Source organism: Cryptomeria japonica, chromosome 3 (genome assembly GCF_030272615.1).
Source record: "Cryptomeria japonica chromosome 3, Sugi_1.0, whole genome shotgun sequence".
Classification (NCBI taxonomy): Eukaryota; Viridiplantae; Streptophyta; class Pinopsida; order Cupressales; family Cupressaceae; genus Cryptomeria; species Cryptomeria japonica.
In genome coordinates, this window is record NC_081407.1 from 306147139 (window position 1) to 306173796 (window position 26658).

Genomic DNA, 26658 nt, shown 5'->3' on the forward strand with positions numbered 1-26658 from the left:
GAGCCACTGCTTCAAGATGCTAAGTGGCGAATTTGATAGCCCCTTCTTCAAACATTGGATTCAAGGAAAAATATGGGTGTGATTTCTGCAACCAAACCCTTGCTGAGGAACTACTGGCTCCATTAAAAGGAGTGGTGCTTTTTCCCAAATGGTGCTGAATGTCTTTCCTCTCTTCATACCTTGTCTTCATCTCATAAAATTCTATGAAGGTCATGTCCCTGCATATGGCAACACTTAAGGCATTTTATTCATCATGAAGCCTTGTCATCTCACCTTCCTGGTCAGGTTGTTCTTCCTCACTGCTTGCTACTTCCTCTTTTTCCAGAAATTTGGCCCTAAAAGTTTTTCGTATTTGCTGAGCCCTTCTCACCACTCGAGCTGCTTCCTTCTGCTCCATTCTGTAAAGGTCTTCCAGTACTTAGTTTTTGGTTCATTCCTCTTAAAAGTTGAACCATCTCCATCATGGTATCCCTCATTCTGGTTTGGAATTGTTCGGTCTGCCTAATGAATTCTTGAGGATTTCCTCTTCTCTGTGACCCATGGCAGCCTCCTCCTTTTCTCGCTGCTGGTACCTTTGATCTCTGTCACTCATTAATCCACAGGCTGGTAGGATGCCAAGCTCTTATACCACTGAATTAGCAGATCTTAACAGGTTTTGTATGCAAATATAAATGACCCAAACAGTGTGACAGATTTAAAAGTCCCAAACAACCAACAAAGCTATTAATGCATGAACACATATCATTCCCTTTAAACTCAGGTATTATATTCTCAGAAGTTAACAACAGAAATTTACAACAGCAAATTCAGTCCTCTAATTATTTATCCAATAAATTCTCAAAAATAGAGTTGCAAGAATAGCAGTACCAATCAGAACTGGCAATCTAAGACTTACTTACAGGCCATGGAACTTAAATGCATAAACCGGTGCCAGGGAAAGAGAATTTGAATGCACAGATTACTCCCAGAGACGGCTAGCTAGATCTGAGTTGATGCCAGGAGCGATACCACTTGATCCGCTATATCCAACTCTCGAACCAGCACTCTTTGTGCAAGCTTTTTTGCTTTGCTGATGTCGGATGACACACAACAAAGGGCAGAGTGATTGATATCTTCAGGACTTACACCTGCACCAATCAACAATTGCAACTTGGCTCCCGTCTATTGGTATGACGTCAAACTTGCAATGAACTGTCACTCAGATGATGGAAATGTACTGAAACGGAGGTGAGCTACAGGTAAGATTGACGTCCTACCTGGTTGTGGTTTTCCAGGGGTTCCATCCTAGACAAACCGAAATGTAAAGTATGCAACATAAAACTCAATACCTTCCACTGCAACCACAATCCTCATAAATACCCATGTCTTCCAATGTCGGCTTAAGGAGGATAACTGCCCCAAGCATAACAAAGTCGGCCTAAGAGCCGCTATTTAAAATTATTTAATAATCACATTTATTAATAATTTTATTTATTATTTATTTAGTTAAATCATTGGCAAATAAAAGAGCCAACCCAGCTCCTAATTGGGGACATCACACTGAAGCCCATCTTACACTTGCTAAACCAAGTCTCTCCTCTGCCTACCATTATGCCAACCCACTTCTGTATGTTGTCAATAGCATCTGCATTATTAACCTAAGCATGAAGATCACCCTGCTCAACATGAGTCTGATAAGCAGCATAATAAGGATTTTACCCACCCATCCACACAAACATCTTGCTGCAAAGGTTGTGCCTATTGAAACTAACCCTACCTCATCCATACCAATCTCTGCCTTCAAATATACAGATTCTAGATTTAACTCAAACCTTCTTTTGGAACTTCAACTGAGGAGAAAACTCTGACAGACAAATTAAAGATTGTGACTTCACCCTTCAATGGCGAAATCAGTAAAATCCCTGGCTATTTCAGAACACATGCACTAGGGGAAGGTCATTTAATCATTATAGATTAAGAGCTCAGTGGGAATGGTGAGCTGTGAGAGTATTGAAACCGTTTGATAGAACACTGCATGCTTGTTGGTAGAAAATATAATTGGCTTGCAAATATAAAACAGAAGGATTGGATGTGGGATTAGTCAGGTCAAGGTTGATGAAGAGTCCAGTAACAAGGAGTCCCAGTGAACAAGAAAATAAAGGCTAACAGCACGAGAGAAGAAATTCAATCAAAACAGAAGTTGGCAATATGGAAATAACCTAAAGCTAGAAACGATAGTGTGATATTGGTGTGGTAAGTGTCAGAAGTAGAATTTAGTTTGAAAGGAAAAGGGTGAATATTGGATTAAGATTTCACTGTTTGGCTGACACATGGAAGATGGATTTTGGCTGAATTCAAACTGCTATGATCCATAAATTAGACTGGATGTTGAATGTGATTGCATAGAGATTCAAAGTTTGGAAATGTCACAGTAAATGATTGGTTTTTTTGGATCCACTGGGTATGAATGTGGCATGGATCACATGCAATAGCATTTCATGAACCAATACTTCTCTGGGATGATCCATTAGGGACTGTTTTGGAATAATCAATCATCGAAAGATGAAAGTGTAAAGTAAGGAATATAAAGGGTCATTAAGTGAAGATTAGTAGAAGTCATAAGATCAGCTGTCATGATGAGAAGTTCTAAGATCAAGAGTCTTGTATTTAAGAATAGAAGGCTAAGAGAGTAAGAGACTTCTAAAATTGTATTTCTTTATGGTTCCTAAATGGAAATTTTGAGCTCATTAACACAAAATCTCTATATTTGTGTTGTCGTATTTTCTTATTTCATTAATTATGGATGCTCCTTAATTGTGAAATGCTTTAACAATCACCAAAGCTACGAACATAGGTTACCATAAGTGCATTTCTGTTTGTTGCTGATTGATCAAATTTTGTATTTTATATTATCTCCCGTTTTTGTCTTGGCACACAACTCTTTTGTAAAACCTCTCTACATTTTGACTGCCAGTTCTTAAGATTGGGGACCCTATGTCCATTTCAACTAATGCTGATTCAATCATTGAATGTTAATATTGTGTTGTTTATGTAGACTAGTAGTTAAGTTATAATAGGTTTGTTGATGATATTGACAAGCATTCTTTTATGGGATTTGTTTTTCCATGCATATTTTTCTTTAAACCTAAATTGCTGGTTCTGGGTCCACGTATACTAGTTTGCTTGCTGTATTTTTTCTAATAATTTGGTTTGTGCGTGACAATTGAAAAAGAGGGGGGGCTATATTTTTCACAAAGTATAGAAATTTACATAAAGAATACGGCTGATAATTGATAATTCAACAGCAAATGTTAAAGATAAATCAAAAAGGTTTTTGTATGTTCATCTCAGTGGTTGGATAGGTATTTAGTTTATTTATTTTTATTTTTATTTATATTCTTTTTTTTTTCATTTAAAAAATGTTTTTTTGGTTTGTTTTGGGGCATGGAGTAAGTGGGTCAGACCCACAACCTGGGGTTATATACAGATTGGGATCCTATGTAGGATTTTCCTGGTAACAAAGTTCTAGACATTAGAGAGATACATCAGAACTTACTTTCTTTGATTGCCACTCATTGATGATTGCAAGGTTTTAGAACGAGGCTGATGCTTTTTGGGGGCAAGAATGCCATCTAAATATAACTACACAAAGCTGGTCATATTACTAGGACCTTGTTGACAACTTAAATATGAAATAATGATTTAGTTAAATGCAGGTGGCATTTATTTATTATGAGCATACATATCCAGACATCGTGTTCAAGTGATGCACATACATCACTTATAACCAAAAAATACTGATACTTAGAGCAATCCTATATTCAGAGCCTAGATAGCTGTTACTGAATCATAGGAAACATCACATAATTGAAGAAGAAATATATGAGCTGAAGGATGTAGGGAAGAGGAACACAACATGGAGAAGAGTAATACTGAATACATTTATTGTTTTGTAGTCTCTATTATATCTAGAGTATGGACCACTGGTTGTTGCTTCTTCATCTTCACATGCTACCCTAGTTTGTACCATATAAATCATGTACAATTTCAACTGATGTACTCCAAAAAAGATGCAACTACAAGATTAGTACAATTAAGAATATGCCAAATTGACAAGGTAATGGAATGTTGTTCTGAACAACAATCAAATTACAAAGGAGAACAAGTATGAAGGTTACATGAACATTAGGCAATAAATGGTGATAATTGAAAATTGAGTACTGATAGAGGATCAAGTATCAAGGAAGATAATTGAAATTTAAATTAAATCAAAGCATGCACTCAGCAAACATTTGATAGGATAAGCATTGTGAAGAGTGGAGCAAGAAAATAGAAAAGTTAGTGGTCAACTTGGAAAATCAGAAATAGAGGACAGAGGATAAATTTAGCCACAAGAAAGATGAAGTATGGCATCTTGCCATTTTATTCTAATATGATAAAGTATATTTGTAGTTCAAATTGGGAAAGGGCAAGTTAAAAATGGAAGTTATTTGAAGAGCCCAGTTGAAATCAAGCAAAGGACAATAAATTTTAAAAGAAAATTATTTTTAGATTTGCAAACTAGCATATAGTATGTATATGGATTTAAATGTTTATTGATATAATTAAAATTGCAGCTAAACCTGAAGTTTGATTTCTAGTGCTAAAATGTCATTAGTGATTCATCTTGTGTTGATGTATGTGGCTTCTATAAGTTTGATGGTTATGTTAGAAAACATATTTGGTGTTGTGCAGAGGCCGGAAGAAGGCTTGCATAGTCTTTTGCATCTTACACCTCATTGGTTGCTTAGCTAGATTATTCAACAAATATCATAGTCTATTGATGGGAACATCATCCATATCACTCGCCTCTTCCCTTTTCTCATGCACTTTTGAAACATGGATGACAACTGAACATGATAAGGTGAGTGTCTTAGTACTCTCCTGCTTCATTCCCTAGAGTAATGCAGTTTACTTAGGGCTTGATATTGCTGCTTTTTTGGTGCATTACACGTCTTAGCTGGTGGTATTTGCAGCTAGGTTTCCGGCAAGATTGGTTGAGTGATACATTCTGGACAATGAGCTTTGGAGCAGCAGCTTCATCTTTGGGAAGTGCAGCACTGGCAAATACTTTAGTAAATTGGAAGGGTCCACATGGAATGGCTCTCCCATCAGCAGCAGCTGCTGTTGTTGCATTTGTATGTGCTATTTTGATTACCAAAGGATGGGGAGAAAATACGGCAACTTCCAAAATCAAAACTCGAAAAATAGTTTCATCTTTGGCATATTTGATGGCTGGTTAGTACAGTAAGTTCTCTCTACACACTGATAAGTACAACCTTCTACATTAGAAGTTAAGATTTTTTTTCTTTATCTTTTTTTGTGACATCCAAGTAGTGTGTTGTGAGTATTTAAATCAATAGTTATGATGGCAACTAAGGAATTCTAGTCATTCGCCTCTAATGTGAAATGAGTGATTTAATGGTGTTTGATTTTGTTGTTGCTATGACTTGTATTTGTTTTGGAAAGTGCAAAGCGTTGCTATCATTTTTTTTTGTTCTAATAAAACTGAAGATTGGCAGATAAAAGGATTTTGCTATTGGCATGGGTTCAAACCTGCTTTGATTTTGCTGTCACAGCCTTTTGGTTTCTCTGGACTCCTACCATTGTGGTATGTTTTCTTAAAACATTTTGTTGTGTTTAATGTACAATCCTAATTCAGTTTCACTAAATGTTCAAATTTCATGGTATATTGTTAACACATTGGAAAATATAGTCCATTTTCATCATGATCCTTTATGTTTGGACAATATCATTAACAAGTAGGAGATATTTTCCACAGCAAGTCAAATTATGATATTGCTATCAGGATTCAACTGTGTGGAGTTAAACTTCATTGACTCATGTTTCATTCAATTAGCAACATTCATTCTCATGAGAGATGGGTTCTTGTGAACCACTGCTCATGAAACATGACTCAATGAGTTTGACTAAAAAAACTACACAGTTGAATACTGATAGCAATATCGTAATATCGTTAACATTTCAATTTTATTAGACACGTTAAAATTTCAACAGTTTTTCCAATTATTTGGATTCATTTGTCAAAGTGGATATGGCAATCAGGATCTGTCTTTTGTTACACAATTTGGACTTGCTAGTGCCTTTTTCCAATTCAAGCAATCAAGTTCAACTCTGTATTGGCTGAAACTTAGCAACAAAACTTGCCCAAAGATAACTGTTGGTGATATAGCATCGGTCGGTCTCCTTCAAGCCAACTCAGCAAATCCAAATGTGTGAATGGCCTATCGGCCTTACACATTTTGTGTTACGATTATCTATTTAATTATGCCTTATACCTTATTCGATATGCATGATTAATAAGCTTGCTAATGATATTCGGTATGTGTATAAACCAATTGGTTATTTGTTGATATTTGTTAAGTAGTCGACTTATGTTGAAAGTCGGCACCCTCCATTATGTTGAAAGTCAACTTATGTTAAGTAGTCGACTTATGTTGGGTTGGGAAGGGTCACCCTTGACGGATATAAAGGAGATTATATTTCTCCTCCTTGGCATCAGATAATACAACAAGCAGATCGATATTCTTCGGCAGACAATCAACGAACACATACAGCAAGTTCGATAGCTACAGCAGTTCGATATCACAGTCTATTGATATCCATTCATTGCAGTCAACATTCATTTGTGGCAGTCCGTATTCATTTGTGGCAGATCATATTCATTCAGTGACAGAGTGAAGTCATCTTCAGGCAGATTGAATATCCACAGCAGATCGAGTTATTACATCAGTGCAGTTCAGATTTCATGTATTGCTGTGTATGGTGATTTATTGATATCATCCATTGATATCAGATTGTGATCAAAGTACAAATAAAATTTAAAATTACCTGCTTATTCAAATCTGATTGAAATTTAACATGGTATCAGAGCAGGCTTAAGAAAAGATCAGATCAGATTCATAGTGGCAGGGTTATCCTCCATTATTGCCTTCGAGTTTGATTACATCATCAAGATGGTGAACAGATTTAAAGTTGAAGACAAACTGGAGGGTGCATCAAACTTCGTCTCTTGGAAGTTTAGAGTTATGCTTGCCTTTGAGGAAAATGAATTAGACGAATTCGTGGAGAAAGCGGTACCGGAACCAACTGGAGAGGATGAGAAGCTTCAATGGAAGAAAAAGAACACCAAAGCAAAGAAAATGTTGGTTGACTCTGTGAAAGATCACATTGTGCCAATTATCTCCAAGTTGATGACGGCATATGGCATGTTCAAGACATTAGAGGAGATGTATGAGATCAACAACACGAGTTGAGCTCTTGCATTGAAGCAACAACTTCACCACATCAAGATGACGAAAGGAGAATCCATCATCTCATACTTCATGAGGATTACCGAATTGAGAGATCAACTCTCTACCAATGGACACACTATAGATAACAAAGAATTAACCATGTTGGCACTTAATGGTCTCCCTTCATCATGGGAGTCATTTATACAAGGGATAAGCGCAAGATCAAAACTCCCTAAGTTTGATCGATTGAAGACAAACTGCATTCAAGAAGAGTCAAGATTGGCTACGAGAGGCATTGACCAAAGCTCTACAAATGAAGATATTCATGTTCTTGCCTCTCACTCCTCAAAGAAGAAGGGTAAGAAAGGACATTTCAAAAGGAAGAAAGATAAGGAATCCAATGGTGTTCCTACATTCAAAAGAAGGAAGAATCTTTCAAAAGTCCAATGCTTTAGATGTGACAAATATGGTCACTACGCAAAGGAATGTCCAACTAGGCCTATGCCTCAAGCTTCCATTGCGGATGTTGGTGAGACTCTTCCACAAAAGGATTCAGATGGATTCATATTCTATTCAGCCCTTTCAAGTAATGTGCCTACCGACCACAATACTTGGTTAATTCACAGTGGTGCATCTTGCCACATTACCGGATTTAGAGGACATCTAATTTTCTAAATGATTTGGTGGAGAGAAATTCAAATGAACAAGTGATCATCGGAGATGATACTAGTTACTCCGTGAAAGGAGTTGGGACCTCCTATCTTCACTTAAATTCATGCTTTTCCTTGCAATTGAATGATGTACTATTCGTTCCAGGAATTAAGCGAAATCTTGTCTCCATATCAGCCTTGCAAGACAAGGATATTGAATTGCATTCGTAGATGACAAAGTCCTTGCATGGCCAAAGAAATCAAACATCAAGATGGCTCAAGTCATTGGAGTTTGTCATGGATGTCTTTACAGACTTTGCACTCATCCTCCTCAAGCCTTACTTCATGACTCATCAAGTACTTGTGAGATTTGGCATAGAAGATTGGGTCACCTTCACTTTCGTGCACTACCTACAATAGAGAAGATGGTTACAGGCCTTCCAAAACTCAACCAGGAGCATGAAGGCACTTGCAAAGGTTGTGCATTGGGTAAGAATACTAAAGGTACATTTCATAGTAGTGAAAGTAGATCTAAATGTATTTTAGAGCTCATTCATTCAGATTTATGTGGTCCTATGTCTGTTGCGTCCTTGAGTGGTTTCTTGTATTATGTTATTTTTATTGATGACTACTCGAGAAAGACTTGGATCTATTTCTTGAAGAGTAAAGAATTTGAAGAGGTACTTATGAGATTCAAGGAATTCAAAGCTCAAGCAGAGAACATATCTGGGAAGAGGATCAAAGTCTTGAGATCCAATAATGGAGGAGAGTACACCTCCGGTAACTTCCGTAATTTTTGCATTGAAGCTGGGATTAAGAGGGAGTTTTGTGTTCCCTATAATCCTCAACAAAATGGTGTAGTGGAAAGGAAAAATAGAACTATTGTGGAAGGCAGCCAAAGCCATGATCCATGATCAAAATCTTCAAACTTTTTTTTGGGCTGAGGCTTCTAGAATTGCTGTCTGTATTCAAAATAGATGCCCTAACCGTGAATAAGACACTCGAAGAAGCATTCACAGGGGTGAAGCCAGATGTAAGTCATTTGAGAATCTTTGGTTGTCCAGTGTATATACATATAACCAAAGATAAAAGGACAAAGTTGGAACCTTCTGGCAAGAAGGGAATATTTGTAGGCTATAGTGAAACATCAAAAGCCTACAAAATCTATATTCCAGGGTAGAAACTGATTAAGTAGGGATTTGACTTTTGAAGAGGATGTTGCATTCAAAAAATCCAAGGGCATCCATGAGATGGATAGTGAAGATCAAGAGCCTCCTCAAAATATGGAAGATGACCATACTTGAGATTCAGAGGGAAACTCATGAACCTGAAGAAGATGATGATCCAAATGAGCCCTTGAAACCTACTGACGGGCCTACTGATATTGTGATTGGTAAGAAAAGACCTCTTCGGGCGAGGAAAATGATGCAAGAGGCTGAAAGTTTTGCAGCCTCAAGAGGAACATTTAGAGAAAGTAAGAGACCTCATAAGTTCTCTAGCTATGTTGCATTGATGAGTAAAACCATTGAATCAGAACCTACCAGTGTTGAGGAAGCTACTAGTCAATAGGTTTGGAAAGATGCCATTGCAGAAGAGTATCAATCAATTCTAAAGAATGATGTTTGGGACATTGTACCTAGACCGAATGGTAATGCTAAATGGCTCTTTAAAATCAAACATGCTACTGATGGTAGTATTGAGAAATACAAGGCTAGGTTTTGTTGTGACCATTTCACACATCGCCCCATTTAAAATGGGGACCCCCTCTTTTTTGCTTTTGTTTTGCCTGTTCTTCTCTCTGCTTTTAGGGTTTTGAGTAAGTGAGTGAGTCGTCTGGACTAGGGTTAAGCCTTAGGGTTTCCTTTTGATATTTTCAAGCCGAAGTCCAGTCTAATTTTGAAAGATTATTAAGCATCCTCGCATTGATTGCAATTTTGAAATAGGATGAGCCTGCCAGGAAGTCAAGTATGTCTCAGGATGAGTCCAGTCAAGATTTTGAGGGCAAATTCAAGTTAGGTCTAAGTGTTAGCATTTTAATGATTAAATTATACATTTTGTCTGGGCAAATTTTGACCAAATTTTGGAAGTAAGGTAACCGATTCCTGGCCTTGGAGACGACCTAGCCCCTGCATGATGAAGTGATCTGAAGACCTAGATTTTGATATTTTAACTCCAAAAGGGCAAAATCGCTCCTGTCCCTCTCTCAGGGACCAGGGCGAAATTGATATTTGGTGCATCTTGGTTATTGACTTGTTTTATTTGTTTTTGCAGGGTCGCTAGGGGATACAATCGAACGTGAATTGAAGATTTTGAAGATTTTGAAGACTCAAAAATGACAAGTTTTAAGGTTTAAGGCCAAATCGCTCCTGTCCCTCACTGAAGGACCAAGGCGAAATGGTTTACTTAGATCATTTTGGGCCTTGGTTGATCGAACAGACAGCATCAAGGACGCAATGAAGGATGAAATGAGCATAAAGGAGTATCCAGACTTGGTCGTTGACAAGGAAAGATTGAACTTTTGGCCTAGTAAGGGCAAGATCGCTCCTGTCCCTCACCCAGGGACCAGAGCGATTTTCTTCACACACACCTTCTTGGACATTTTTCGGATTTGGGCTCTTGTTCATAGCTTGCAAAACGATGATATCTTTCCCAACAAAGGAGATTTGAGATGAAAATTGTAAAGATTTAACCTTTAAGACAAAAATCGCTCCTGTCCCTCACTGAAGGACCGGAGCTTGATTTTCAAATTTGCACTGTCCTTGTAGGACCAAGACAATTTTATGATTGGAAGAGATCAAGGAGGGCACGTTTTGTCCATTGAATATAATTTGAGTAGTCGACAGGTAAAGAAATACACCAAGTTGCAAAAGGGCGCTCCTGTCCCTTGCTGAAGGTCCAAGGCGATTTTCTAAAAAGTGCAATTTTCTTGCAAGGACGAAGCAAGCTTTGTGATTGAAACGAATGAAAGAAGGTATTTTTAGCCCGTTGAAGATAGTTTGGAAGCCTAACAAAGGACGGATGAGCTTGGGTTTGCAAAATCGCCCCTGTCCCTCACTGAAGGACCGGAGCTTGAGTGCCTAAATTGCATTGTCCTCACAAGATTTAAATGATTTCGCGATTTGAGGAGGACAAGGAAAGTATGTTTTGCTTGTTGAATATAACTTGAATGGACCACAATGAAGAAAATCAACCTAAGTAACTAAAGCGCTCCTGTCCCTCACCCAGGGACCAGAGCGATTTTTAAAAGGAAGCTCCTGTCCCTCACCCAGGGACCAGAGCGATTTTCTCAAGAGACAAGTTTTTGGCAAAGGATGAGCAAGTTTTACGTTTGGGATAAGTAAAGGAAGGCATAATCGCTCCATTGAAGATAATTTTGAAAGATTGCAAAACACAAGTGGAGCCTAAATGGCCAAGGCGCTCCTGTCCCTCACCGAGGGACCAGGGCGAAAAATGCATTATCAGGTCTTCCCTTCCAAATGTGGTCGAATCCAGGCCAAGGCACATGATGACGATGATATTTGGAATGCTTCAAAGAAGAACAAAGTTGCAAAGACCACAAAAACTTGATGAAATTGGCTAAGGCGCTCTTGTCCCTCACCAAGGGACCAGAGCGAAATCTTCAAATTTGCCTTGTTGCCTAACATTTTGGAGTGCTACTTTCGTTTGCAAGACTCAAGATGGATTAAGGAACAATGTTTTACGCCTTGAAGATATTTAGATATTGATATGATTAAGGATTTGTGCCATGGACTAAAGATCGCTCCTGTCCTTCACTGAAGGACCAGGGCGAATATCCTTGGAAGAGCTCATTTTGTCCTAGAGAAACGAGTTAGGCATGCATAGAACAAACGAGGAAGATCATTGATTGCCCTGCAACGTGAATTGGCGATTGGAAAAGACAAGGACCAAGGGCAAAAGGTGGATCGCTCCTGTCCCTCACCAAGGGACTAGGGCGAAAATGTTTTAAGATACACTCCTTCCATAGATGAAATAAATCCAACTCAAGATTCCAAGCGAAAAGGACCATTTTTGGACGTCCAGGATAAGACTTTGAACGTGAAAAGCGAGAAATACAAGGCTAAAATGCATGAGGCGCTCCTGTCCCTCACCCAGGGACCAGAGCGATATTATTGATGTCCCAAATATCTCCCATGCTTAGGCGCCAATATTTTTTTGAATCGCATTAAATGCTAAATCCGCTAAAACTTTGAAATATTTTTAATTAAAATTGGCATTTAATGAGTTTGCATAAGGCATTTAATAATTAATTTAGCCTTTTAAAAAATCAAAATTTTAATTGCAAAGGCATTTAAATTAATAATTATTAAATTAAATAAAAAAGAGCGCTTGAGATGTTATTTTAATATTTTTATAAAGGTCGGCCTCCTCTTTTATTTAATTTTTATTTATTCTAGGCTTATTTTCCAAATCGGCCTATAGCAATTGCAATGCATGAGCGCCTATATAAGAAAGGTATTTTGGAGCATTTTAATCCATCATTCAATCATTATTTAAATGCGATTTGGAGAAGTGCGAATTCTGATCCAAGGAGAAGTGCGAATCTTGATCCAAGAAGGAGTGCGAACTTTGTTGAAGGTTAGAGGTGGAGCGAATATTTCCTCAAGGCGTTGAAGACCCAAAAGGTGGTGAAGTTGATGAAGGAGGCGCATTTGCTAGAGGACTTCGATCTTCATTTTGCCTAGCGAATTTCTTAATTTTTGCATCGTTTTTTAGAGCTAGTTCTCAAAGAGAGGTGTCAAGATGGCGACCCCAAAGGCAGGAGCATCCACCAGTCGTCCGACCCTCATGAAGGAAGATCAAAGGAATGAAGAAATGGAGACCAAGATCGTGTCAAAGTGGAGCAACATTGAAGATACCAACTTGGGAAACTTCAGTGTGAAGAAGTTTCGAGAGGTCCCTTATATTGGAAAGCCATCACCTGTCGCAAGGAGGATAATTGAAAGTGGCATTATCAAGGCGGCCGGCTTCCCTCCAGCAATCCAGTGCCACGAGCTGATGATCGAGTGTGCCCGCCATTACGACCCACAGTCAAGATCGATTGTGTCCAAGGAAGGAAACACTTTGGCTTATCTTTCAGAGGAGGCTATCAGTGAAGCTCTTCATCTACCAGAACATAAAGATATGATTTACAAAAGCTTGGAAGGAGCTAGATCCATGTACGAAGATGATCCAGACACTTGCTTGAGCATCATCAACAAGAATTGGTTACTCAAAAGTTGTCCTCGCCTGAGTAAGATTCCCAACACACCACATAGGATCGACTTCCAAGAGGAGTACAGAGATTTGATAACCTTACTCAATCGAGTTACAGGGGCTCCTCAAGCCTTCTATTTTGAGAAGTGGATGTTCTTCTTCATCCAAGTGATAGTTCAAGGAAAAGGAACAATTCATTGGGCTAGAATCATTAGCCATTGCTTGGATGTGCAGTTGAGAAGACTGAAGGCTACTAAATCCTTCCACATGAGCTCGTACATCATGTATGCCTTGATCAGGAGTTTTGAATATGCAGGACTACCTCACAGAGGAGTGATTGGAAGAGGACCTGGAGAAGTCAGAGTTTGTGATTCTTATGTTCATTTGCATCATCCACCAGGAAGTAATTACAAGTTAGTCAATGATACCTTCACGATGAACATCACCAGGACACTGCAAGGCGGGATTCACAATCGGCTATCTCAAGAAGCACAAGAGCTTGTAAAGAGGTATGGTGCTTGGTTTATCCAATTCCAGAAGTTTACATATATTAGAGTTCATGGGTGTCCTTCACCTCCATATATGTTGCTGAGATATCCGACAGACAGGATAGTATTACTTGAGGTAACTAGGCAGCTAGCAGCCTATGCGAAGGCATTCAGACACAGGCATGGAAATGGAATTCCTGTACCTATCATACTAGAAAATTCAGTTGAGGTATGTCCTAATGCTCCAGCTTTGGATGATGCAGAAAGAGAGTTGGCCTTATATTCATTTTCATTCTTTTCATTAAGGGAGAATTTTGGTCCTTATGGGTATATAGAGGAGACAGTTGGTAGAAAGTACAAGCATGAATGTCAGGTAGAGGACTTTTGGATGAATCTCTCAGATGATTTAGAAGTGAAAAGAAAGATGCATTCCAGATTGCCTTTGGATTTCATCAGGAAATGCAAAGTTTACAGAGTGGCCGATTAGGCTTAGGACAGTGGTAGGCACCTCCAGTCATCTTATGATAGAGATGACAAGGCAGTAAAGATAGATTGGAACGAACCGGAGGTTGTGGACTTAAAAACTTTGATGGCTCCAGTTTTGTCCTGTACTCGTAGATGGGTTGATGTGCAACATCAAAAGTTGAGAGAGCAGAATATACCTATGACTTTTACTTTGGAGGAAAGATCGACAGAAGGAGGAGCAAGTGCAAGTGAAGGCAATCCTCATCCTAGAAGCACAAGCGAAGGCAATCCTCACCCCAGAAGCGCAAGTGAAGGCAATCCTCATCCTAGAGGTGCGAAGAGGAAGGAAAGACCTGAGAAAAGAGAATCTTCCAAGAAGAAGCAAGAGGCCAATCGAGATCGCTCATCCGGCACATCTTCTCGACAAGAGAAGAGGACACTTGAAGTGGAGGAATCTATGGAATCAATGGTCCAGAATGATAAACATGAAGAAGGACAGGAATCTCAACGTTCATCAAGCCAATCTCCCCAGGTCAATGAGCTACATGAAGACAAGAATGATGATGAAGTGACATCTCCTCTCCGAAAAGAAGAGCCATTACCTAAAGAAATACAAGTTAGAGAGACAAGGTCCACCATTCCAGATTGGTTGAAAGAGAGACTAACAAGGGTGATTGTGATCGAAGACGAAGATAATGTGATTGATTTAGATAGCCTTGTTGGAAATTCTCAGGGAGTAACAAAAAAGAGGAAGGCCACCAAAATGTCCAAGATGATCAGAGATGAGACAGGGTCCAGGAAGTTGCTAGTTACACCGGCAGTGGACAAGTACGAGGGTGAAATCCTTGCAGAAGAATATGATGTAGAAACCGTTGAGCTTGGTCCACTTACCACTGATCAGGCAATGGATGAGGCAACTGATTCATTTGAGGCACTTAAAGATAAACTTAAGGAAGAAATGGAAAAGAGTAGAAAACTTGAGAGAGAGGTCGGTGCTTGGAGAGGCTACTTTAGCCATCTCAGTCAGCCTTTGGGACGTCAGGATCCAGCAGTATCTCCTGTGCAGGCACTTCCCCTTGAATCAGTTGGTGAGGCAGAGAGAGTTAAGAGCTTGGTCTAGCTTATGAGCTCTTGGATTGACAAATCCCATACAGTTGCCGTTGAGTTTGCAACAAGAATGATGCAGACCATTCATCGGGCTATCCAGGTCCTTGAGATCATCCACAACCTAATGATAACAGTAGCCGCCTTTGCTCATACTAAAGATGTTATCATTCCTGTTCTTCAAGTAATCAGGCAAACACCAAGGAAGACCTTAGCACAAGAAAAGATAATGGATGGAGGAGCTCATAATTTACTCCAGTGGTCTACTTTACTCCAGATGAAGGAAGTTCTTTTCGAAGACACCAGCGCCAAATGCAATCAAGTGGAGGAGGTCATCCATCCAATCCAGGACAAGGTGTTTGGGGTTTTATGTACTATTCTTGGCAGAAGAATCGAAGTTGAGACAGATGTAGATCTTCAAGAGTTGGAAGAAAGGGTCAAGGTCATCTTTTGCAAGGATGAGAATGTTATTACAGATGAGCAAAGAGATCAAATGTTTGCTACTATGCTCCTGATTGAGAAAATCAAAGAACTCGAACCTGAATGGGACGCAGCTCTTCTCAAGGCCTTTGATCAGTTTATTCACTTGGAGGAACGAATGAGGAATCTTCTCGAGATTCCTATTGCTGAGATTGAAGGAATCGTGTCCAGATTCATTGCATATGCTAAAAAGGAGCATTGGAAAGGGAATAAGGTTCTAGAAGAGAGGTTGTTATAGATGACGTGGCACCTTAATTGTCATTGGTCTATGTTTCCTAGATTTTTGTGCCAAATTAAATATTTGGCTATGCATTTAATATTGTTCAATAAAAAGGGAACTTTTGTAATAAAACCCTAATTAGGGTTTAGGTGTCAGAATCTCAGCCGTTGATCTTCTTTTGATCTGGGCCGTTCATTGTAATTGAGGATGCTATATATACCCTCATTCACTTTCATTTTGTCATATTAGAAAATAGAGAGCAATAAGAAATAGTTAGAAGATTAGAGCTTTTGGAGAGAAGAAAGTTATTTTGTAGCAAGATTGAGTTTTGAAGAAAGAATTTCAAGCAATTGTTGTCTATTTTGGCTTTGAGATCAATAAAATATTGAAGTTATGGTGTTTTATTGCAATTCTTGTGGCTATCTTCATGGTTGTTTGTTTTCTTGAATCATTCTCAATCGAAGTAGTATTTAAGTTTGAAGGACTAAGTGTTGGGCTTGATTTTGGTGAGATTCACGTTCCAAACCACTAGCTCCTTACTGATTGTAGGAACGCCTTGTGTGGTCAACTGGAGAGACTTGAATTACTTGAACCTTCAATCGTCATTGAGCCTTGGATATGTGCCTTTGTGGTAGTGTCTATGATCCTTGATGAATTGAAAAAAAATCATTTGTTACCTTAGAAGATCGCATCAATTTCAGTTGGGTTGTTATTTCATGGCAATATTGAAATTGGTAGAATCTTGCCAAGTCTAGCCTACATTGGGTCATTCTTAGGATTAGATTAGAATTTATCCCTTGCAAACCCTACCTTTTGATCTTTTTGAGAACTTGTTAGTTTAGAGAAATCTTGTTCCTGCAGCTCGGAGGACGTAAGGCCCCTTGATGAAACAACATTCACAACGACCACTGGTGCTTATCCACACGTAGAGACCCTACATAAAAGAACATTGGAGTCACCCTGATTGATCCTTTTTTGCGACATCTTCAGCAATCAGAGGCTTTATTCAAGAGAGGATAAGGTACCCTTGGGTATTTTATTCTGTGTATGATTGTGTACAAAATACACGTCAACAGGTTTGTGGCTAGAGGATTCTCTTAGAAGGAGGGAATTGACTATGAGGAAACCTTTGCTCCAGTTGCCCGATATACTTTAGTCAGGACCATCATTGCTATTGCAGCATCTAAAGGATGGAAGATTCACCAAATGGATGTGAAGACGACTTTTCTAAATGGTGTAATCGAGGAAGAAGTATATATTGAGCAACTTGAAGGATTTGTCGTACATGGGAAGGAGTCTCATGTTTGCAAGCTGAAGAATGCATTGTATAGCCTTAAGCAGGCTCGACGTGCTTTGTACGAAAGGATCGATCGTTACCTAATAGGCTTGGGCTTCTCCAAGAATGATGCAGATTCAAACTTATACTTCAAGGTAATTAATGGGGAAGCATTAATCCTAATTCTTTATATTGACGACTTACTTATCACTGGAGAAGATCATCTTATTATCAAATGCAAGGAGTTAGCTTCTAAATTTGAGATGAAGGATCTGGGTTTATTGCACTACTTCCTTGGGTTAGAAGTTTGGCAGAAATCTGATGGGATCATTTTGAGTCAAGGGAAGTACACCATTGACATTCTAAAGAGAATTGGTATGATGGATTGTAAATCCATGTCCACACCTATGGAGACCAACTTGCATAAGTTAAGAGAGGCTGCAACTATTTCGGAATCTGGTGGATTCTACACTATACAGGCAGATGATTGGGTCTTTGATGTACCTAGTCAGTATTAGACTAGATATTTGCTATGCAGTAAGTGCACTTAGCCAATTCATGTGTGAACCAAAGCAAATACATCTAGTTGCAGCAAAACATATTCTGAGATACTTGCGTGACACAGTTGGATATGGCCTAAGATATTCTTTTGATGTGGACTTGAAACTGCATGGATATACTGATTCTGATTGGGCAGGGTGTGTCACTGATCGGAAGAGCACCTCTGGTTGTTGTTCTAGTTTGGGTTTTGCCATGATTTCTTGGTGCAGCAGGAAACAGTCTTCAGTGGCACTAAGCGCTACAGAGGCCGAGTATATTGCAGCATGTGTGGGGGCACGAGAAGTAGTGTGGCTTCGGAAGCTTCTTTCAGGATTGTTTGGGCAATCCTTAGAGCCTACTATTATCCATTGTGATAATCAAAGTTGTGTAAAGCTTTTTGTCAATCCCGTGTTTCATGACAGAACAAAGCATGTGGAGATCAAGTATCACTATGTTAGAGACATGGTGGAAAGGAATGCTATTTAGTTGAGATACATTAGTACTGATGAGCAGACGACATACATTCTCACCAAGCCTCTCTCCAGTATAAAGTTTGTGTACTTTCGAGATAAGCTTGGTATGGTAGAGAATGAAGCCCTAGTAGAGATTGAGTCTCAGCATCATTGATCTATTTATATTTTATTTTATACTAATGCATTCTTCTCTATGAGAGAGAAGTTTAAAATGTAAGCTCTTGTTAATGCATATCTCTTTGAGAAGAGATTTGAGGTGAAAGCCCTCATTTCCACCCTCTGGGATGAGCCATGGTGGATCCAACATCACGTGAGAGAGTCTGTGATGATTTTCTTGTACTTGTGTGTTCACCCTCTGGGATGAGCCATGGTGAATATCATTGTGACGTGACGATCTCACAACAATGGTTGATATCACGGTGAGGTGATATCTATTCTTACACCATCCATGGGAGAAGCCATGATGGTTGATATCACGGTGAGGTGATATCTTTCCTTTCCACATATGGGAGTAGCCATTGTGGTCAAATATCACGATGAGGTGATAAGCTTCTTTCATACAGATGAGTGTAGTCATTGTGTTAGTCATCATGATGAGGTGATGTGATTTGTAGAGATCAAGAAGGATTCCTCCCTAGCTAAGAGGGAGTGTTGGTGATATAGCATTAGTTGGTCTCCTTCAAGCCAACTCAACAAATCCAAATGTGTGAATGGCCTATCGGCCTTACACATTTTGTGTTACGATTATCTATTTAATTTTGCCTTATACCTTATTCGATATGCATGATTAATAAGCTTGCTAATGATATTCGGTATGTGTATAAACCGATTGATCATTTGTTAATATTTGTTAAGTAGTCGACTTATGTTGAAAGTTGCCACCCTTCATTGTGTCATGATTCTTTGTAGGGTGCTGACCCTTGGGGAAGGGTCACCCTTGACGGATATCAAGGAGATTAGATTTTTCCTCCTTGGCATCAGATAATACAACAAGCAGATGGATATTCTACAGCAGACAATCAACGAACACATACAGCAAGTTCGATAACTACATTAGTTCGATATCACAGTCTATTGATATCCATTCATTGCAGTCGACATTCATTTGTGGCAGAGCAAATTTCTTGTGGCAGTCCGTATTCATTTGTGGGAGATCATATTCATTCTGTGACAGAGTGAAGTCATCTTCAGGCAGATTGAATATCCACAGCAGATCGAGTTATTACATCAGCGCAGTTCAGATTTCATGTATTGCTCTGTATGGTGATTTATTGATATCATCCATTGATATCAGATTGTGATCAAAGTACAAATAAAATTTTAAAATTACCTGCTTATTCAAATCTGATTGAAATTTAACAATAACAAATTTAAATAATGCACAAGTTCTTGAAACAATTTACTTATTTTTTTTGTGGGAAATTAACTTTATAGATATCAAGATAGATGTGCTCTATGTCAAAACTAAGCTAAATATAAATTATTTGAAACACATTAAATTCTAAACATGAATTGAAATTGATTTTTTTTAAATTTAAAAAAAAATCAAAGTGTATACTTCTAGATCCTTGAATCCAACATCCATGAATTGGGATTCATTGCATGAGAAGGATATGTTCAGATCGATGTTCCCATCAATTATCCTGCTACTGCTGCTGATGACCCTACTGCTTGCTCTGTGAATCTCCCTTGGTCTATGGTTCACTTCACATCTTGCTCCGTCCAAGCTAAGTCATCATCTTTGAATTCAAGCTCCCTTTGCTCAGCTATCCAATTGAATTGTGGTTCATTCCTATCTATGGTAATGAAGTTAGATTGGTTCTTTTCATTTTATTATTTTTTTGTTTTGGAAACAAAGATTAATTGATAACAGCCAAACTATGTTCTTGGATTCATTGAAATAGGCTACTGAATTGCAGAAATATTGTATGGGTGCTGTTATGGTTTTGGGACAGCCTGGGTTTTCCCAGGGTTCAGCCCAAGAAAATCCACAAGGAACCGCATAAAAACAGAAAAGTCCTTTGTCAAAATTGGAAAAATCATGAGTATGTGTGTGAGTCGAAAGGTTTCTTTTCCAGCCGTTCCAGATTGAAGAGAATCTCCTTTGTTTTCCAACCCCCCAATGTTTTATTTCTTCAACCGCTATGTTTTTTTTCAATCACCATATCATACATGTTACATATTCTTGCTTGGTGCTTGGCACTTGACTCTTTGACGTCTAGCTATGTTTGCAAGGCAATGTAGAAAACTGTTAGAAATTATTACATATAATGAAATAGGTAGAAACGGGCCCTCCTAGAGACATAATGAAATTAAACCTCAATGGGCCCTCGCAAAGCAATCCTAGTGTCTCTAGCATTGAGTATAATCATAATGCAGTTCTCATCTAGGAAATGTGAAGTGGTGTGCCCATATTTTGGATAATTAGGTGGAGATGGATGTGTTGTACGAAGGTCTAAAATTATGCATGGAAAAAATATTGGTTCCCTTGACATTTAAGGGGACTCCATGTTGTACATCAATGTAGTGAAGTCACAAAAGGTAATGAACTGGAATTTACAAAAAAGTTGGATGCAATTATCACCTTATCGAATCAATTTAATGATTTCTCCACGTGACATGTTTTTCAAGAGTCCAACAAGGCAACGGACTTACTGGCAAATCATGGTTGCAAGCAGATGATGGAAGTGGAAATGTCAAATCAATGAGTGTTGGGACAAATTGTTGAACATTGTTGCTACTGAAGGGAATGGGCAACGGCGACCGCAATTTTAGGATTTGAGCGATTCCTTGGTATTTGCTGATGATTCCTTGTTTGGTGGTTGATATGATCAAATTGCTTGGATGTCTTTCCCAAGTTGGAGTGACATCTATTTATGCGTTGTGTTGGTTAATGGCCTGATGCAGGGGAATTGTGCATTTTGAGTGTTTTTATTTTAATTTTATTTTGTTATCTATTTCTTCCACCACTGTACATGTATGTATGAAGATGTTGAGTCTTCACATTTTGAAGATGCTGAAGGCAAAGAGGTTCTTATCGCAAGAAGAGCCTTGGTGAATGAGGAGGTGGATCCAGTTCAAAGGAAGAGCTTGTTTTGCACAAGATGCAAATGCAAAGGAAAAGTTTGTAGTGTGATAATTGATGGTGGTAGCATTGACAATCTTGTGTTAGAAGAGATGGTTAGCAAATCGGAGTTGGAGAGGAAGAGACATCCACATCCAGACCGGATTGCATGTTTGTAGGATGGCTATAGAGTTTTGGTTAATGAGCAATGTTTGGCAAAAATCAAGATTGGGAACTATCATGATGAACTAGCAATTTGATTGAAGTGCAATACATGATGGATATGCAAACAACTATTCATTGATGAAGGATGGAATTCACAAACAAGTTGAAGTCCTTTAAGGAGGAAGAAGGAAAGGTATGTAGTGATGCCAAAATTTGTTTGGTTAATGGCATGAAACAGTTAATATTAGAAGATGAGAGTGAAGAAGATGATCTACCAATGCAAGCTGCAGCGGTATGGATTGCACTGAAAGCAACAAGCGAAAAAGTTAATACAAAAAATGATAAGGTAGAATTTCATGAGAAGGACAAGATGGGGATGGAGAAGGATATTAAGACAGTGAATCCTTTGGAAGATAAGAGTGCAACTGGAAGTGAGGAAGCAGATGAACAAGTGAAAGTGGTGTTCCGTGATGATCCCATACTTAGTAAAGAGATTGGTAAAGATGAAGAGCTCCTATTGGGAGATGAGAGGAGAAAGGTGGACAGTCTGTTACAGATTGAAAAGAATGAATCCCATGATTTTTATGCAAACATTGTTTCAAATGTAGGGAAGAATGAGTTTGTAGCTCAAATATGTCTTTTTGAAGATATGGAACACTATGTTGTAGCTAAGATTGATAATAGAAAAGATGTTGTGGTAGTTACAAAGGTAATGTATGACATTTACGTTGAAGAAGAGAAAGTGGATACGTACAACTTCCAAAAGTTTGAGAGTGCATCTTTGTGGGATTTAGATTATGTTCAAAAGGAAAGAAAGAGAGGAAGAATTAAAGAGGCAGTAGACATAAAGGTGCAGACTAAGGAAAAGAAGAATGTTCAAGGGGACAAGAAAGAATGGTGGACTCAAAACAAGCATATGGTTTTCAAATGTTCATGAACTTCACTCATGAAACATTTCTTCATACTCAGAGTCTTTGATGTAAGAGCATCCATGGGTGTAGGGCAATCTCCTTGTTATTTTGATTTTCTGTTAAGGTTAGGTGAATAAAAATAAATGCAAGCATCTATAGGTCTCCATGTACCTAGTAAAGTGTCCAAGGGGACATAGAAGGTTAAAATTATTTAATATTTGTTGCCTATGTTTAAAGGCAATAGTAATTTTCAAGAGTGGACACATTTTCCTATTATTCATAATGCAAAGTCAAGAAAACACCCATCTGGGTGTTCCCGTGAGGAAGGTGAAGAGTCAAGATAAGAGGACATGGAAAAGACATCTTTCTAGGCATCCAATATATTGGGAATTTCAATAGTCACCTCCTTAGGCGCCCTTTTGGGAGAGTTCTAGGGACTTCTATGGGTTGTGTGTTGCATTTCTTGTTTGCCATGTGTTGCTCTCCAAGAGCGCGCATGTGATTTCCAAGAGGCACAAGAGCACCATAAAATGGGGCTTTGGATAGTGGTCTATTTATTCAAAGTTGAATCCTTCAATACAAAGCTTAAGTAGCAAGGCTTGTAGCTCCAACTTGCAAATTTGAAAAGTGGATTTGGCTAATATTTTGTAAATCTTGGAATATTTTATTTCTCTATTTTTCTCTTGCAATTTTTGTGTGGTGTTGTTGCTATGGGGTAGAGTATCCTTTCTTTTACTTAACGCTTGCAAGAAGGAAATGAAAGTGTTTCCAAAGAAAACCTTTCTGAAAGAAACCATGCTCCTTGTAGACTCTACCCACAAGACTACAAAATTTCTTATTGTTTCTATTGATGCCTTGGAACAAAAATCAAAATGTAGGGCTTTTGCTCTATAGAACCCATAGATGGATTTTCCCCATCCATCTGAATCACCCTAACCAATGGCTTTGATATTTAATTATTGTGAAACTAGCCAAAATGTTTCACGAAATTCAAATTTGGTCACATAAGGCTTTTGACTAGATGGAATTGGTCCATTTGGTGCTTGAAAAATGCTCTTCAAATCTTTTTTATGATCACATGGTGCTTGTAATTGAAGCTTAATTAGATTTTTTTTGTAAATTCCCCAGCAACTTGAGGTCAGCATGGCCATACGTGTATATATTCTATATGAATTTAACCCTTCAATTTTGCCAATATATTTTATCATAAGATCAAGACAAAATACTGTACAAGAGGTCCAAATTTTTTTCCCGTAGTTACAAGGGCCCTGAATGACTACAACAGCTACAAGTGAAGCTGCCATGGTGAACTACACTCTATCTATATAGCTGCAGTCTTGAAGGCCTAACTATATAGCTGTGGTGAAGTCTGTTGTTAACTTCTTCATTTCACGACAGTATTCTGCTCTGCACAATCATGCTATTGACTTTTTTGGGAGCTTGTTCAAGTGAAGTGGCATAAAGTCCATCAAAAATCTTGTAGGAACCGCATGTTGCAAACACTATCTATGATTACTCGAACAACATTGTTTATTCCCATCTATGTCAAAATACTGTCTTAAAGGGTCATAGAGCAATTGGCCACTTTTGGTTGAAGTAAGGCACATTGGCAGATTGGAAAAATAAAATTATTGAGAATTGTTCTATTTCTTCCATTAGTTCATCTATCATACATTGATGCAACCTATATTTACCCAAGATGGGTGATGCCAGCAAAGCATGGCATGCTGAGATTGGAAAGAACATCATCCAAAATCCTCATCCTAAGAGCATTAAGAGTGGAGGCTTGTAAACCTGCACACAAATGACATTACATAAATCATAGCTTGCCCATATGGAGATTTGGCAATGTGAAAGGGCAGTTTGTATAAAACCTAAGTTGCCGGTACAGGTACAAGAACTGGTTACGTGGGTATGGGCATTGTTTTTTTGCCCTTGGGTACAAGGGTTTGGGTACGTCCATACGTGTGTGTATTTAAAGAAACGTATAGAATTGTAAAACTAAATACATTTGATAGCATGATACTTCATCATTGATCAATGCCAAATGCCAAAATGGTAGTGATAAAGATAACTATAAAATGCCATTGATAGTTAAATATTTAGTATTTATCTTTATCAATTGGCATTTAATAGTGATAATTTTAGTTGTCTAAGTTCTTAATTCTAGTCTCCACTCCTAGACCCCCTCATTGTAATCAAATTTCTTATATGACAAAGAGATTCTACTAACTAGTGGGGGTTTCATAGAGGAGATCCTAATGGCCTTGTGGGGCAGCAATGGTAAGCTGCACAAGGTGTTAGATGTTGTTGATGTGTTTTCTAGGACACCTTGAACACAAAATAAAATACTTGTTGAGACATGGACCAGCTAGGACTCGAACCTAGGACCTTCCAACGCTGCTGGAGTGCTCTACCACTAAGCTATTGGCCCTTCTTGGACCAGTCGATTGTTGGTCCAGGTGTGGCTTATTTCCAACACCAACACCCCCCCTTAAGCCACACCTCTCGTGTGCTTGGGGCTCCTAGCTTGGACCTGGCTCTGATACCATGTTGAGACATGGACCAGCTAGGACTCGAACCTAGGACCTTCCAACGCTGCTGGAGTGCTCTACCACTAAGCTACTGGCCCTTCTTGGACCAGTCCATCGTTGGTCCAGGTGTGGCTTATTTCCAACACCAACACTGTTAATGCATGGTAGCTTATGTAAGATAAGATATTTCTAACCTTCCTAGTTCTGTTATTTACATGCTTCATGTCTAAACTTATATTGCATATGATTATCGTGTTTTACAAACATTGCTTAGTAAGTTATCGGGTTATTAGCCGATACATACTTGCTATCGGGTGCATAACTATTGGCACCGATCCACATCTGTTATCGGGCTTAATCATCAGGCATATTTGTTATCGGGCTTAATACATACACCGCTTCATTTGGAATTAACAGTGGTTAACAACTGCACCGGTTGGATTACATACATCGTGCATTTTGAATCATCGGTGTTTACATGAACCGATTCATTATCTTGATCAATCATTATATTATATTACAATATGCTATCGAGGTTTTGAACCGATAAACAGACTTGTGTTAATGGTATAATTACAAAGGCACCGATCAATGGGTGCATTGATCGGTCATGCCTAAAATGCATGACCGGTCAATACACCAATTGACCGGTTGCCTAAATAATATATATACCAATTGAAGTCATTTGGAGGAGTCATAGAAAACATAAAATGATCTCTCTCTTTCAGACCTGCAGTTAAAATCAGAATTATTAGACATCAACATAATTCCTCATATACATTTATAGCATACATAGTTCATAACTTGTTCTTTAATTGAAATTGAGATAACTTTACATGGTATCAGAGCCAAGGTAATCGAACCTAGGGCTATTCAATTTTGATAAAATTCAAGGACTAAGTTACAAACTACATCACATTTCCATAATGGCCAATGCTATTAGATTCGAAGATAGACTCGGAGGTAGCGAAGATTTTTCAGCTTGGAAGTTTAGAATCAAAATGATTTTAAGAGAAAACAAAGTTGATTCATATGTCCAAACTGAAAGTGCACAACTAGAAGATGAAACCGAGAGATCCACATGGATCGAGGGAAATGATAAGGCTATTAAAATAATAGTGGATGGGGTAAGAAATAATATAATGCCCATCATTAGAAAGCAGGAGATGGCTTATAAAATGTTCAAGGCACTTGAAAAGACATTTGAGATATCAAATGCAAGTCGTACTCTAGCACTAAAACGAGAAATAAATCATATCACCATGAACAAAGGGGAGACAATCAATGCCTACTTCATGCGGATATCAGTTCTAAAAGATGAACTTGCAACTTTGGACTACGAGATCCGAGGCAAAGAACTAACACTCATTGCTTTAGATGGGTTGCCTAGTGGATGGAGCACATTCGTCCAAGGCATCAATGCAAGGTCCAAATATCCTAAGTTTGAAAGACTAAGAGATGACTGTCTACAAGAAGAATCCCGATTGAACAAAGTAGGAATAAAACAGAAGAATATAGATGAAGACTTGCAAGTCCTAAATACAAACATCAATAAAAGGTACAAAAAGAAGCAATTCAAGAAAAGAAAAGCCAAACAAGGCAAGAACACTTCTAAGAAAGACCTATCACATGTTCAATGTTATAGGTGTGACAAATTCGGACACTATGTTGCAAACTGTCCGGAGAAAGGGAAGCAAGCCACATTTGCAAAAGTGAAGAAATCTAGAAAAGAAAATGACTCCGAGAACTATGTCCTCTACTCAACACTTACAAGCCATACTTCAAACAAATCTAACTCAT

General features: G+C 38.4%; 1 protein-coding gene across 6 annotated transcripts in view; it reads left to right on the forward strand.

The window, feature by feature from the left end:
- LOC131034289 (uncharacterized) overlaps positions 1-26658 on the forward strand; it is a 56142-nt gene that overhangs the window by 21834 nt on the left and 7650 nt on the right. For all 6 annotated transcript variants that reach the window (XR_009103767.2, XM_059218253.1, XM_059218252.1 and 3 more), the window contains 3 exons: positions 4714-4882; positions 4995-5256; positions 5541-5629. Coding sequence is in view for 5 of the 6 variants with exons in the window: in XM_059218253.1 (XP_059074236.1) it covers positions 4714-4882; positions 4995-5256; positions 5541-5629 (520 nt within the window). In the remaining variant the exon portion in view is untranslated. The remainder of the gene's footprint in view (positions 1-4713; positions 4883-4994; positions 5257-5540; positions 5630-26658) is intronic.